The sequence below is a fragment of the Onychostruthus taczanowskii genome, unplaced genomic scaffold (assembly GCF_017590055.1).
Source record: "Onychostruthus taczanowskii isolate IOZ18803 unplaced genomic scaffold, ASM1759005v1 scaffold47, whole genome shotgun sequence".
Lineage (NCBI taxonomy): Eukaryota > Metazoa > Chordata > Aves > Passeriformes > Passeridae > Onychostruthus > Onychostruthus taczanowskii.
The window spans coordinates 5,513,808-5,528,914 of NW_024502236.1; the positions used below are offsets into that span (position 1 = coordinate 5,513,808).

Below are 15,107 nucleotides of genomic sequence, written 5' to 3' on the forward strand. Positions count from 1 at the left end.
GTTCTTCATAATGCTTCTGACATATATATTATTTTAAACTCTAACCTAGTTTTGGATCCTTACTAATGAGGACCTAAGTAGTAGGAATGCAAGCACACACATGTTTTAGAGAAGATTTACAAGTCATAGTTGTGAAGACAATACAGCCGTTCACAGATCAGTGGAAACTCTAAGTGTTCATTTAACCTTTAGCCTTAGTGTCATGGAAACCTGTAGTGGTCTTTCACCCATAACGCCCTTGAAAATGAAGATTCCTTCTGGCCAGGAGGCTTTCAATTACACTATTGATCAGAGCTATTTAAAGGATTATGAGCTTCTCATTTGGGCTGTAAAAAAAATCTAATTGCATGCCAAAGAACAATATCTGTAATGCAGTAGGTTTTGAAAATACCTACATTGCTACACATATGAAAGACACTTAGATGAAGCAAATAACTGCAGTGGAATAGCTAGCAACTTAAATAATTATTCTTCCTTAATTTTTAGCTACCTAGAATACTGGGATTTACTGGTTTACATTAAATCTAAAGGATACCTTGCACAGCTGAGTTTTTAATTTGAATATACTCATGCTGCAGCTACCCTGATAGTATCTGGGAGCTGGGATCTGTTTTTATTTTGCCAAATGGCTGAACTATTTAGTCATAAGGAACCTTAATGATATTAAACATTTTGTATCAAGGTGAAAATGCATCGCATTTTTCTTGTTATATAGTGTTTTCTGTCCTATCTCTTAATATATTAAGAGATATTTCAGAATTTCCAAAATAGCTTTCACATTCTGGTGTTAAGAAATAATCTGCATTGGCTTTGTATTTTCAGTTCAAAATATGTATTGGCTTTCTAATTTCAGTTTCAATTTCAATGATTGTGATGAGCTCACACTCCAAGGTATGATTCTGACAATATTAATGATTCTGATGTTTGTGAATCTTGTTAACAAAAAAAAGGTAGGCAGTATTTTTGCAACATTAAAATTTCAGAAACAATTATTTTAGGCATAAAATGTGCCACGAACATATCCCACGAACATATCCCTGATATTTAATAAATAACACAATGAAAGCACTTTGGATCTGTTGAAGGTTCAAGAGGTTTGCATCTCAAACAACTCAAATACAGTAGAAGCTGTATTGCTTCATAATAATTTGTTTTCACTTCATTGTTAGAGTCAGGTGTAGTATATGGACTATCCTAAACAGATTCTCAGCTAGAATAAATGATTCAGGCTCAATTGACATCAGCAGAGGCAGGCTAACTTGCACCAGTTTTGAAGTCAATCCTGCCTGCTACAATATTTAATACCAGTCACACAATTGTTCAGTTGTTCAAAATTTAAAACGGCAGCAGTATGGCTGGTAAATATATAAAAATACATTAAAAGAAAAAATAATTATTAATTCTGTTATACTGATTTTTTGCGTCAGTTCCAGCCTTGTGTATATTCAAGTATTTCACATTCAGTTTATATAAACACATTCTTTAGAAACAAAGGTCATATTTTGTTGCTGAACAGATGGCTCAGAGAAAAGATTCAGCAACAGAATTATTTGGGATAAAATGATCTTTCAAGAAAAATGAGCATGAGCATTTTACCTTATCTTCAAGATACTCCACTGGTCATGGAATGAGGCTTATGCACAGCCATGCATTCTCTCACACTGCTTGCAGGGTTCTTTATTCAGTATTGCAAGCATGCAGATATAAATTATCAGGGACAAAAAAAAAAAAAAAAAAAAAAAAGGGGAGTTCATGGCTTTAAAAGGTGAGGAAGTGATTTGATAAATAAGCTGTTAAATAGTGTGATTGAGTTTGAGCTTTTCTCTGCTGGAAAGAGCAGCACCCTCATTTAGATCACTCAGATTATGAAAATGTTTTGTATAACTGTTAGATATTTTTGCTGGTGACAACTTGCAAATACAATAGGAATGGGGGATGTGGTTGGTACCCAGGTTAGAATAGCTGTAGTGTTTCACTTTTAACTCAACAGATTTTCTCTTTTAGACCATTAGTAGGTTAAGCCATTAAACACATTTTGATATGTCATCAAAGGTGTGTTTCAGTTTGTGCTTTCCCAAATCGGAAGAAAAGAGTTATGCACTTCAATTCTTCTCTGAATCAAGGTCTTAATTTTCATTCTATGTTAACCAAATCAGCCTGATGATCTTTGCTAACAGATAATTTTCTATCTATGTTATCTTGCAGTGGTGAAATAAAACTCTTACTGAAATGCATTTCAAATTTGCTAACTAATTGATAAGCACTATCTATGGCTCCTCCAAAAATAATATTTTTAGCCTCTTAGAGGCTGACTTCAAGCAGCTTCTTAAAACTTGTCCCACCTGGCAGAATAGGGCTCACAGCAGCAGAGGATGGTTGAAGGTGTGGATGCCAATGCCTGTGCCACTGTTTTAGTCTTGACAGATCGGCCTCCGCCCATCATCCTCCAGGGCCCCGTCAACCAGACCCTGGCAGTGGATGGCACAGCTCTGCTCAAGTGCAAGGCCACCGGCGACCCCCTCCCTGTCATCAGCTGGCTCAAGGAAGGGTTCACCTTCCTGGGCCGGGACCCTCGGACATCCATACAGGACCAGGGCACGCTCCAGATCAAAGCTCTGCGGGTGAGTAATGGCAGCACGACGAGCGTGACAGGTTCTGCGTGTCCAGTTTGGAGCTCTTGGCGTGTGCCAAGCTCCAAAGGCAGCTCTGCCACCTTCCTGTTGTCTTCAGAATTAACTTGTCTTTTCTACTGTGCAGTTCTCACCAAGTCATTATCCATTCTTTGACTTTGTGTAGGAAAGGGCAGGGGAAAGAAGAGCAAAAGTAGCTTCAGATATTTCTATGAGAATTTCCTAAAAACAGAATTGGTGTTTATAATCTTGCGCTTGTTGCAATAGAACACATGAGTTGGGGGTGCATAGAAATATAAAAGAACAGTCCTTCCTTCCTTTTCGTTGGTCTTACCCTGAAGCCATTGGCCTCTCTGTCAAAACTTAGAGCAGTTCCTTGGCAGCACCTGACCGTAATTTTCCAAGTACTTGTGCTAGCATGTGATCTGGAGCTCATCACGGTTTGACCATGTGCTTTCTCCATCAACAACTCATCAGTCCCGAGCTGGCTGATTTATTCCAGAGTTATGCTTCCTGGAAATGTTCCACCAGGCTGCAAATGGGAAAAGACAACTAATACTGTAGCATACATGCAGTCATGTGCAGAGGGATTTCTATTAAAAATTAAATACCTGTTTTAATAGTTACATTTTTACACATGAGATAATACAGTATTCTCTAATATTTCAAATAGGATATTGTCATTTTTGATAAATACTTCATCACTAATCTCTATTTTGGCTTTTAATTTTTCCCTGTTCAAAGATAAACATGTATTTGTTTGTATGCATTTGGACGAGAATGCATATGGAAAAATAGCAAGTTAAATGTACTTATTTGTCAAGAGCTTGAAGATAATTTCAGAAACCTTTTAATTTAGTCAGCACTAAATTTTCCCTTCCAAAAAAAGTCAATAAACATAGTACTAATGACAAGAAATAAAGAGCAGTTTTGCTTTCTGATACCATCTCGTCAGTGATCATAGATGAATTGTGAACTGTCTTGGAACAAAATAGAATTTATTAAAAAATTTATGCTAGCTTGTCTTGAGTAAACAATTTGTCGTTCCTCCCTGGACTGAAGGCAGGTTTAGGCCATGAAGGTTAATGCATTTTTCCTGTAGAGCTGGATTAAAGAGTGCGCTTGAATAGTCAAGATTCCCCAGCAGTGTTAGAAAGCAGCAATTAAAGGTGGAAGCCTAGTGATTTCAAACAAACTTTCAGGCATTGATGATGGGCTTCTGTGGAGTGTCCAGGAGGCAGAAGCTCTTGGGATACCTGTCAGCATGCTGCTATGCAAACAATGAAATTCATTCTGAATCATGCCAGCGCATTAATCTCACTGTTAAAGGCTGTGTCTGTAAAGTAAAGGAAAATAAAATTGCTTGCAAGAGGAGAAGAAAACAGTATTAGTAGTGAGTGTGGTTCTGAAAGACATGGGGCTTTTATTGATCCTTAAGTGGCTCATTCACTAGTAACCAATTTTCCTTAAAGGCTCCAAAAGGCTTTTTTTAGAAACTCCTCCATAGCAGTAATGTGCACTGTTTGTTTGACTCAGGTATAAGAACAAAAACTACACAGAAACATAAACACGTTTTTTCTCCTGTGCTTTGCAAATTTTAATTAAACATGGATTTAAATGAGAAATGCGTAACTTTTCTCTCAGGTCTGCCTAAACAAGGACTAGCACCACTTCCTAAAGAAAAAAGGGCCATGAAAATGTCCAAGTATGTTTACATCCCCACATTCAAAATAAATTAATAATTTAATTATTAAATAATTAAATTAATGATTAATAAATAATTAATAATTGCCTTACATGTCCTCAGCCTTCTGGCTGAGGGTAGATTTAGATTAGGTGTCAGGAAGAAATCTTCCCTGTAAGGGTGGTGAGGTGCTGGATCAGGTTTCCCAGAGAATATGTGGATTCCCCATTCCTGTTCCAACCAAGGCCACGTTGGACAGGACTTTGAGAATCCTGGTTTAGTTGGACGGAACTTTGAGCAACCATGGCAGGTGGGGTGAAATGAGAGGATCTTTAAGGTCCCTTCCAACACAAACCATTCTCTGATCCTCTTCTGCTGTTTCTGTTACAGCACAGGCAAATGGTTCATGAACAGTCACACTGGCCACAGTCGTAACATGAACATAGAGATTTTTCTGATCAGCTATATCTCACTTGCCCTGAGGAAGACTCAGGGCATAAACTCACATATGTCATTCATTCAGATTCATTCATTCATTCATTCATTCATTCAGACTAGCACTGATGGAAAACTCCCTTCTGCTGTAGAAATGTGCTACGCCAGGATTAGACACCTGCATTAACTAAGGAACAGAACTTTATTTTATTCAATAGTAAAGATTTTTCTATTCACCTCCCCTGTTCTTTTTTTTTTTTTCCATAGCACAAAAAAGTATAAATAATTGAATTACCAACACACTAAATCTATATCTAATCCACCCACAACCTGGAAGTTAGATAATTTGCCATAGCTTGCAAGAAGCAGTGTACTTCCAGCTTGCTTTCTATGTTGTTTGCCTTCTGCAAGTTACTCTGTTGTGTGCACCACATACCTCATTGAGTGCACCATCTGTCACAGTAGTACACAAATGAGATTGAGAACCATAGCCTTGAGAAATATTCCCCATTATCATGTAATGAAGAATTATTTATTTAGTAAAATCTCATAGGAAGCAAAATAAAACACTGCTTCAGAATGCTATAAGGCTCTCTCCTCTGGAAAATCTCTTCTTTCAAGGGTCTTTCTCATTTCAGTAGCAGTGCTGCTGTATTTTGAGACTTTGAGCCTTTGTCAGAGGGGTTTTCATTATTGCTTGTATTTCACACAAATAACCATCTCCTGAAATGCAAGTTATGCTCACTCAGAAAATTGAGCTGACATTAATGAGTTGCTTCCTCCCCTAAGAATAAGGATACTGCATTCTCAATGTATTTTAAGAAAAATAGCAACAAAATTCATGCATGACAAAAATAAAAATCAATTGAAGTATATATCTACAAGTAATCTAAAGAACATCTTGTTTTTTTGCCTTGACATTCTTTTTGAAGAGTGACTTATAAGGACATATGCTACAGTAACAATCTGCATTTAACAGAAAACTCATTACAATTATTTAAAGCCCAATAAAGCTTCTTGGATGCAGTTCTCTTTCCACCAAGTCATGTGATGGTGAATAAAATTCTTCATAATCACTTGAGTCAGCACTCTCCCTTTTCTTCTGCCACCTCCATATTACCATGCTTTAAGGATTATGGAAGGAGAGATCCTTCATATATTTTGTGCTTTGTTAACTTACCATTTTCCATCCATCCCTGTAGTCTTCACTTGTTCCTGACTCAGAAATCCTTATTTTAAAAAATTTAAACAGGAAGTAGGAAAACCCTTGGCAAATTTGCTAGTCAAACTGTTTATACAGCCATGAGATTAACATTGGCAACCTAATTCAAAACAGTTTCTCCAAATAAATCTAAAATATTTGAACTGACAAGGTAATCACAACAATTTTATACAAATGCAAATTTTTTTTTGCTACCAAAGGGCCTTGCAAGCCTGAAATAAAATCCCATGTGAGATGGAGGAAAGGTAAGCATGGTGTAGGGTCTAATTTAATGCTTCTGTTTGGAAATTGACTGTCTATGTAGAGAGAGCCACTGTTAAGAGAGAACTGCTAATTTTTAGCAGCATTTGTATGTGGGGTGTAGAGAAATTACTTCATCTGTCATAAGAGTCTAAGGTGATGTAACATCCTTCCTGGCACTGGAAACTGGACCTATGGGTCATCATGGGATAATAAATGCTGAGATTTTACCCTCTAAGAGGTTAATTGTTGTTATATTGTATATATATGTTACCTGATTTCACCCGCATTTTTTGTAACCAATGCAAACACTGATACTCTCAGTGCTCCTTTCTGGAGCATTTACAGTACTGGTACCATTAACAATATGAAAATTAGAATTAGTAAAGTATTAGAAGCAAGTAATCTTATTATAGTTTTCTAAATTAAAGCCACCATTAAATGATTGCTTGAAAAATATCTGGTGCCTTCTAGTCTGGTGCAAAATGTAGGCTAAGTCCTTCTTAGCCAGGAGCATTCAGAAAAAGAAAATAAGAGTAAACTCAGCTGATTCTAAAAGGTTGTTAAAGCTGCCCTTATGCCCTTTTCATGTCCAGCTCTCTGACACTGGGACTTACACTTGCGTTGCTACAAGTTCCAGTGGGGAGACGTCCTGGAGTGCTGTGCTGGAGGTGACAGGTAAGCAGTGCCCAGGGGTGTCTCCACCTGGCACTTGAGGAAAGTGTAGACCATACGACAGCAGTCTGAGTCAAATTATTCTAGAACTTCTGGGCTTGACATGGAAAAGTTTTGGATGAGAAGGCTGTGTTCCTTCACACACCTTGCATTTCGTTGCTGTTGTCTTGTAATGCCTGTTGACATCACATCATATCTTTGTCCAGTGACTGCAGTATGCTTTAATTCTAACAGGAGCATAAATAAAACGTGGATTTATCCAGTAATTGGCTTGGGCAAGAAAAATCCAAAGTGCTCTCTGTGAGTACTGCAGTTGATTTGAATACAGGAAATTCATCAGCAACTAAGTTTTTGGTACTTTACGTACATTTCAGCAAGCCGGCCTTTTTTGTTATTCTTTCTTTTCTTTCTTTTCTTTATATATATATATATATTTATATATAAACTTTTGAGTTTTGCATTTTTCTTCATTATGTACTTAAAGTATGAGAGCCCTTCATCCAAAAACATGTGGTAGTAATGCAGTTGTTGATTTAGTTCTTTATAGATTAAGAACATCCGTTATGCTGATTTTGCAGATGTTTCCCATGTTTTTCATTTTAATCTTCTGCTTTGATCAAATTATATAACCAAGGATAAAAAGTAATCGTTTTGTATTTGCCCTTCACAGAATCTGGTGGAGCAACAGTCAGTAAAAATTATGATATAAATGACCTCCCTGGGCCACCATCCAAGCCTCAGGTCACTGATGTTACTAAGAACAGTGTCACCCTGTCCTGGCAGCCAGGGACCCCTGGAAGCCTACCAGCTAGTGCTTATATCATTGAGGCTTTTAGGTATGTGAATTATACCACTCCTTTCTTTCTAATTTTGCTTAAACCCTCATACCAGGTTTTTGTGGTGTTCTTTTGGACTCTAAACATATCATTAGAAGCTCTTTAAATGACTCAATGCCATAGAAGGCATTGATTCATATTCTTTACACTGATTTTTTTGTAATTTATCATTTTTTTCTAAGTGTTTAATTGGACATCCAACTATTTCTTCAGGTCAACAAGAATATAACAGAACAATGCAGTAATTATTTGTCACTTTTCCTTTAACAATGATGATCAGTGAGAGTCTCCTGTGGGAATGCTGCAGGTTCTTGGCTATCATAGTATAGATAATATGGAAACAAATGGGTAATCTTGAAGCCTCTCTGCAAACTTTAATTCCTGCTCTTATTAAAGCAGTACCCATTAAGGAGTCAAAGTGCGTGTTTTAGATAGATGAAAACTTCTAACTGACAAGACCGGTATTGATAATTTAGGATTTTATCGTGCAGCCTGAGGCTTTAAAGAATCCAGGTGCTCCCCTGCACACAGCAGCAATTATTGTGTGGTACAAAAGAGCTCCTGGGCTCCAATTCAGCAAGTTTGTTTGAGCACAGGCCATACTCTGACATGTATCTCTAGAACACATTTCAGCTTAAAAATCTGCACCTTCTTAAATGTGTTCCTTAATTCAGGTATTACTAAAATGACAAATACTTTACTTCATCTCCATGTTAAAATTCATGCAAGAATTTTTTCATAGTCATATGCATGCAAATTTTAGCTCAAATATTATGTATGTAAAGAGCATTACAGTATTTGCAGTATGTTGGGTTGGTTTGGTTCTAGAACTCACTCTTTATGCATTGTATCAATGAAGTGATTCAAGCAACATAAACCTTGTAGCTTTCCATTTCCTTTTTCCTTTTAATATATTCAAATATTTTTTATAGTAAAATAAAATTTTCTCTTTAAACTTTTCTGATGTTTCACCCTAGATAAGCTTAAATGGCATCCCATCAATAACTTTAAAAAAAGCCAGACATTTTCATTAAAAGTTGTTTAATAATCACATTTGAAATATTTTCATATGATGGATTGTAATCTAATTATAATAATGTTGAATTGAAAATGTAGTGGCAGAAAAAATATTAATATAATTTCCTACATTTCAAAGAATGTTTTCAAATTTTTTCTTCAACTTCGAGAGTGAATTTAGTTCTAGAAGACTTTTCTTTCAATGACAGTTTATTGACATAGTTTACTTAGCAGTACAGAAAATTATTCTTTCAAGAGAACTTTCCTTTCTAAGCCTTTTGTTCAAGAGTAGCCTGTTTATCATTCAAATTTACTTTACAGCTTTCTTGCAGGTCTTTTAGAGAAATAGCAAAAAGTTTTTCTTTTATTGCAAAGAGAAATACTTTTGACAGCTGCATTATGATTTTTAGTCCATCTCAATGAGCTGAGTGAAAAAAAAACATTTTTAAATTCACCCCACTTTTATTACTTTTTTCTGCACTTAGAGTCATTCCAGGGTTATGAGACAGTTCTTTCACATCTTTATTTTTCTCTGGTATTAGTTTATAATCTTCCACACTGTTCTTGTTGCAGTCAGTCTGTGAGCAACAGCTGGCAAACGGTGGCCAACCACGTGAAGAGCACGCTGTACACTGTGCGAGGCCTGCGCCCCAACACCATCTACCTGTTCATGGTCAGAGCCATCAACCCACAGGGCCTGAGCGACCCCAGCCCCATGTCAGATCCTGTCCGAACCCAAGGTAAGGGGCCATTTCAAATTTCATGTGCTTGAGCTAAAACAGAGGGAGGGAACTGTGGGTTCCCTGATAGATCAGTCTCACCATTTGGCTTCAGCACACTCTCTGGAGGAATCGTGATTTGAGCTTCACCAGTAAAGATGAGAGTAGTCCAATGTTTGTTGCATCAGTCAGGCTTAGGAGAGAAATCCTTAATCCTTTGTAAAGTGTAGATCTTTTGGTTTGCAGTTCACTTAGACTCGATTTGCCCCTGGTTAAGATTGAAAACAATGTGAGTTACCCAAGCTTTTCTGAACAGCGCTCTGAATACCCTCCTCTCCTCAGTATCTTTCCTCTCCATGTCCTTTCTTCCTGTCCGTTAGTAGGGATATACTATGATAACCAGTGTTTATAACAGTCAAGACACTGTGTTTAGAATTATGTTTAATCAAAAGAAATGCACAACACGTGTTGATTAATCTGAGCCAATGTTTAGTGAGAACGTTCATGTAAATAAAGGCATCTGCATGCTAAGAATATATAGAAGTTATTCTGAGAAAGGTATGGGCCTTCTGTTTATATACCTATATTTCTGAATTCTTTGTATTAGTCCATAGCATAAACCAAGAGAGAAGGCTGAAGTGAATTGCTCATTTGTAGAGTGATGGGATTGGTAGCTGTGATCCTCCATTGCTACTGAATCAGCAACTGAAATCTGTTCACTTTGCATCAAGCTCTAACTGATATAATTTGATATAATTGCCACAAACAGATTTCCCTTCTCAGCATGTCTTGTTTGGGTTTTTTGGTTTTTTTTTTGGCTTTGACAAGACATAGCTTGGATACTTAATTCAAGAGTGTAGTTCTGTGTTAAACGTGTTGTAATACAGAAATTCATAATTCTTTGGAATCATAATTTTTCAAATCCAAAGTAATAGCTCCTGTCACAGTTAATTTGAAATTAAATCTTCTGTCTCTGTTTATTGTTATTCAGAGACTTCTGTCTCTGAGGAGCTGAAGGTGCCCATGGAGAGCACATCCTGAGTCAGTCTCCAGAATATGTATTGTAAGTTGTTTGGGTCCTTTGCTGGATGGAAAGAGATAAATTATCAAAAGTAGAGTGGTATTTCTTTATCCCATAACCATCCAGCCTCCCTTATCCCAGCCTAGTCCTGAATAAATCTTTCTGAATAGTTATACCCTCAAAATAGTAATTATGGCTGGAAAAGGAAAAACAGAACTGCCTTCTCAAAAGCTGGAGAAGTGCAAGGATTTCATGGCCTGACTATCCATGGACTATCACAAGTCTCCTTCTTTCTTATTTTCCCATTATTATAGGGTGACTCCTGGTTTTTATTGCAACAGCCTTTTAGTCTGCATAACTTATCACCTAGCTAAAAGAAAAAAACAACTTTGTTTGGCATTTGAGTGTCAAGTATAGACTTTTTATCTGACATACTGACAAGCAATTTGATTTCAGTAAAAACATGTCTTTTAATTAGCTACAGCATGTGTTGCAGCTTCCATTTCCAGAAGCTGTTTAGCAGTCAAGCACACTGAGACATGTACAGGATTTATAACTTCTTTGCAAGCCTGCAGTTTAATAGAATTAAATCATAAAATCAATTGAAAATTAACATAATGTTTTGATGTGATTTCTAATTATGCCTGAATTCAATTCAGGCTCACAGAAGAAACTGACACATGGTGGAAAGCCTATTTACAGTGGCCATGGAAAAATAACAAAGCAGCTATAGCAGTTCTATAAAATAATAATTTGCAACAGGTGTCTGTGGTAGCTTTCATAGCTGAACATTTAATGTCCTGGTATTCAGTACAGCAAATACAAGTAATAGAATTCAATGTAAATTTTCACCAGTGAACTGCAAGTAGATAATCAGATACTTTCAAAAGGTTTGTCTTATATGACTTACTTGAAATAAGGACAGAGAAATCAGTAACTACTCTAATGAAGGAGTTGATTTCTTGTTGGATTATTAATAGATGAAAACATATACTAAAAAAAGTCTTCCAAAAAACTATATATATTCCTATCCCTGAAATCAAAATAGTAATAAATAGTAATATATTCACTGAAATCTGATAAAAGAGGTGTTAGAGAAAATATCTAACCAATTTAATTGTGATCAAGATGTAGCTTCTTTCACCAGTTTTGCTTCAGTCATGATTCTATTATTCCAATACTTAATTGTACCCTTAGAGATAGATCAACTGCTTTTCCACCAGGAGCCTCCTAGACATGTGAAAATGATATTACACTGGGAGCATCACACATGTTTTCAAGTGTACATACCAGAAAACTGAATTCCACATGTACATCTTGGCATTCATTTCTCACTCTTATTAGTCCCTGTTATTCTGTTACTTCTGGACATATTTGCCATGAAAATTATGAAATGCTGTTCATACAAAATAGTTTGTGGAAATGTCTTTTCCTCTGATGGAATCCACAGGTACCTTGTTGGCTGTATACCACAGAATAACTTAACCTAAAATGTAGCCATGGATAACTGTAGGTTTATTGTAGCAACAATCACAGCCTTTTGTGGAAAGAAGCACAAATGATCATCCTCTAGGCCAGTCTGAGTTGCAGTTTTATTTTATAATATCTCTGATTCTTGGCTGCTTCAAATAAACATAATTTGATAGACAACCACCTTCACTGACACTCATATTTGGAATATATTCCCTTTGGGGATCCATGGAGCCATTTTAATTTGGATATCAATAGAAGCCTGTGGCAATATTGTTTATTGGTGGCTCAGAACCCATAACTCCAGGATTAGGAACGTGAATTATTGATCATCAAAACCTACTTAGTTTCAAGACCTGGAGATCCATGACTACAGTTGTTATATTTAAAGGTTTTGTTTTTAAGACAATTTTTTTTTTCTTTTAAATAGCCTTTAGAAAAAAAAAAAGAACCCATATGATGCCTATTCCCATATCTAAGTCCATCAGAAAGGCAAAAAACTCTTTTGTATGTATCTTTTCCACAAGGACATGCTGTTGAGCCAAAAAATGAGGAACTGTCTTTGACTACTGAATCCTGAGGATTCAGAGATGCCTAGACAGGCATGACCATAATTTATCAGTCCTTTTTTGAATATCTCTATAATCAATTTTTGACTAGAAGAAACAATTCCCCCACACACTTTGAAGGGCACATAGTCTTGAAGAGAATTTTTGTGGTAGATTGTTTTTGATGGTCTTTTACTAGATGAGAATCAGTTCGGCTTCCTGAATTAAATCTTTTTTTTTTTCATGTTTGCACTAGATTTCATTAGCTATGTCTGTTAAGGGAAAATTTGTTTTGCAGTGGAAAATGCTATTTTTAGTATTTGGTTTCTTGTGTGCATGGCATGTGGGGAGAGGAAGCTTAGTGAAAGTTTGGAAACATATAATGACTTAATGTCATGTGTGCTCTAGCAAAATAAAAAAGCACTGTTCATTTTCTTCAATTATACTAACCAATTTGGTTCCAGACATCTGTGCAGCATTATTATTATCTGAGTACTTTGGAACTAGTGAACATTGCATCTCTCTCATCATTTACCCGAGCTGAGAAAACTTTGCCATCTAGTCAGAATACTCCTTTAATCATATTTATATTTCATTATTTCCTAAGTGGCTAGAGGTGGATGGTTTGTTTGCATTATTTGATATTTGTCTGGGTTTCAACCTTAGTGCTGTTTTTTTAAAAGTAGTGCTGTAGAGGATTTTCAAGTCAGGTCATTAGGCTACTCAGTAAATTTCATTGATGCCCTGTACAGATGTTCTCATTAAAGTGATGCTTTCATATGTGTGCCTGGCAGATATCAGCCCCCCAGCACAAGGTGTGGATCACAGGCAAGTCCAGAAGGAGCTGGGAGATGTCATTGTACGGCTGCACAATCCTGTTGTGCTGACACCCACGACAGTGCAAGTCACCTGGACGGTAAAGCTTCTGCTGTTGTTACCTTAACACAGTACTTTCAGCCTGCCTATTTTGCCTATTTATCCCTTCTGTTTTACCACCCAGAAAAGATCCAGTTTTGACACCAATATGAGTGCTCTGACAATCTAACATACAGCAGTGTGTGTGTATGTATACATATGTGTGTGTGTGTGTATACATGTATATATCTATATATATATCGCAATGAAATAGTCATTTTCTCTTTCAAGTCAGGCAGGTTCAATGTCTTCAGTCTTCTGCTTGAAACAAGTTAGCTGTCTGGCAGGAAAAACATTATAAAAATGAGTGTGTTTGAAGGATAATTGATCTGTGGATTCATTACGCTGCATGTCAAGAAATAATCAAAGTTAAATATCAACAAGAACTCGCTGTGTGAAAAAGTACTGTCTGTTTCAAATCATAGTGACCTCTGACAATACCCTATTATTTCATGACCTGAAAATCAAAATTATCTTTCCTACAGAGGACTTGCAGTGAAGTCAGAAGCACATGGTGCTAGTGCCTGACACACTGTCTATCATCTGGTTTGCCAGCACAAGCCTTACCCACAATGAGTGAATATCCTTTCATTAGAGAAGAACAGAGTCTTTTGGGCAGTGCTTAACAACATTTCTATTTGAGGGGTCAAACTACTGGGTAGAATTTCTAATATAGTGTTTGGCTTTCAAATTGCTCTGTTTCCCTTCCTGAAGCTTGATGGAAAGGATTTGTAAGAGTAGGAGAGCATTCCCAGGGCACTGCACACCAGAAAAGAGTGCTTTGCTCTTGGGGCATCTGCCCAGAGGAAGACCCACAAGTGGAAGAGTGAGAGAAAAACTGCCCTGCACATCATCAAAACAGTTGTGTTCTATGGGATGAATTCTGCTAAGGAGGAATTCAGAATGCTCAGGGTTTTTTTTCTGCATGTCATATTGCTGAGAGCTTAATGTGTGCAGGGGATTACACAAGAGGAGATAAGTGTGGCGATAGATTGTGTATTATAAGGATTACTGTTGTTTTTGCACAATACAGCCATTATTATGGGGGCTTATGCACCATCCTTATGCACCTGACAGATTTCAGTGGTCAGGGTACAGATTAGAATAAATAGAGAAACCCACAATTTTTTCTTCTGTGGAAGATTAGAGTCACTGCATTTTGCCATCAATGATGTCAACACTCAGCTTGGCTTTCTTAAAATGCTGCACATTTCATCAACTCCTCCAGAACAGGCTGACTAACCTTTGTGGCAAACCCTTTTGCCCAAGCAGATGGATCAATAGTAGAAAATTTGGATGTTAGCAGAGAGTAATTGTAAATCTGGATCACATCCAGTCCTTTTTTGGGTGTGGCATCTATCAGAAATACAGATTCATAGGCTGGCCCTTGCTTTAGCATATACTGCAAAAGGAAGCTCCAATATAAATAAAATTCAGTTTTATACCATGTAACCATCATTATATTTTAATTATCTATCTATATATATATATGTATGTATGAATGTATATGTATGTATATGCATTTGTGTGTGCATATGTGTGTGTGTGATATATATTCCTCTCAAAGAATTTCCTGGTGCCCCTACTGAACAATGAGTGAAGAAATGGTAAGGTAAAGATGAATTGTTGGAAATGCTATGGATACCAGCTTACTGGGAAGATCCCTCAAAGCAGTGACCCCGTGCCACCTGACAA

The 15,107-nt window shown here is 36.7% G+C and overlaps 1 protein-coding gene across 1 annotated transcript in view; it reads left to right on the plus strand.

Moving 5' to 3' along the window:
- The window catches only part of ROBO2 (roundabout guidance receptor 2), a 405,555-nt gene that overhangs the window by 341,421 nt on the left and 49,027 nt on the right, over nt 1-15,107 (plus strand). The window contains exons 10-14 of the mRNA XM_041414778.1: nt 2,416-2,621; nt 6,808-6,889; nt 7,557-7,722; nt 9,313-9,479; nt 13,292-13,413. Of these exons, the coding sequence (XP_041270712.1) occupies nt 2,416-2,621; nt 6,808-6,889; nt 7,557-7,722; nt 9,313-9,479; nt 13,292-13,413 (743 nt within the window). The remainder of the gene's footprint in view (nt 1-2,415; nt 2,622-6,807; nt 6,890-7,556; nt 7,723-9,312; nt 9,480-13,291; nt 13,414-15,107) is intronic.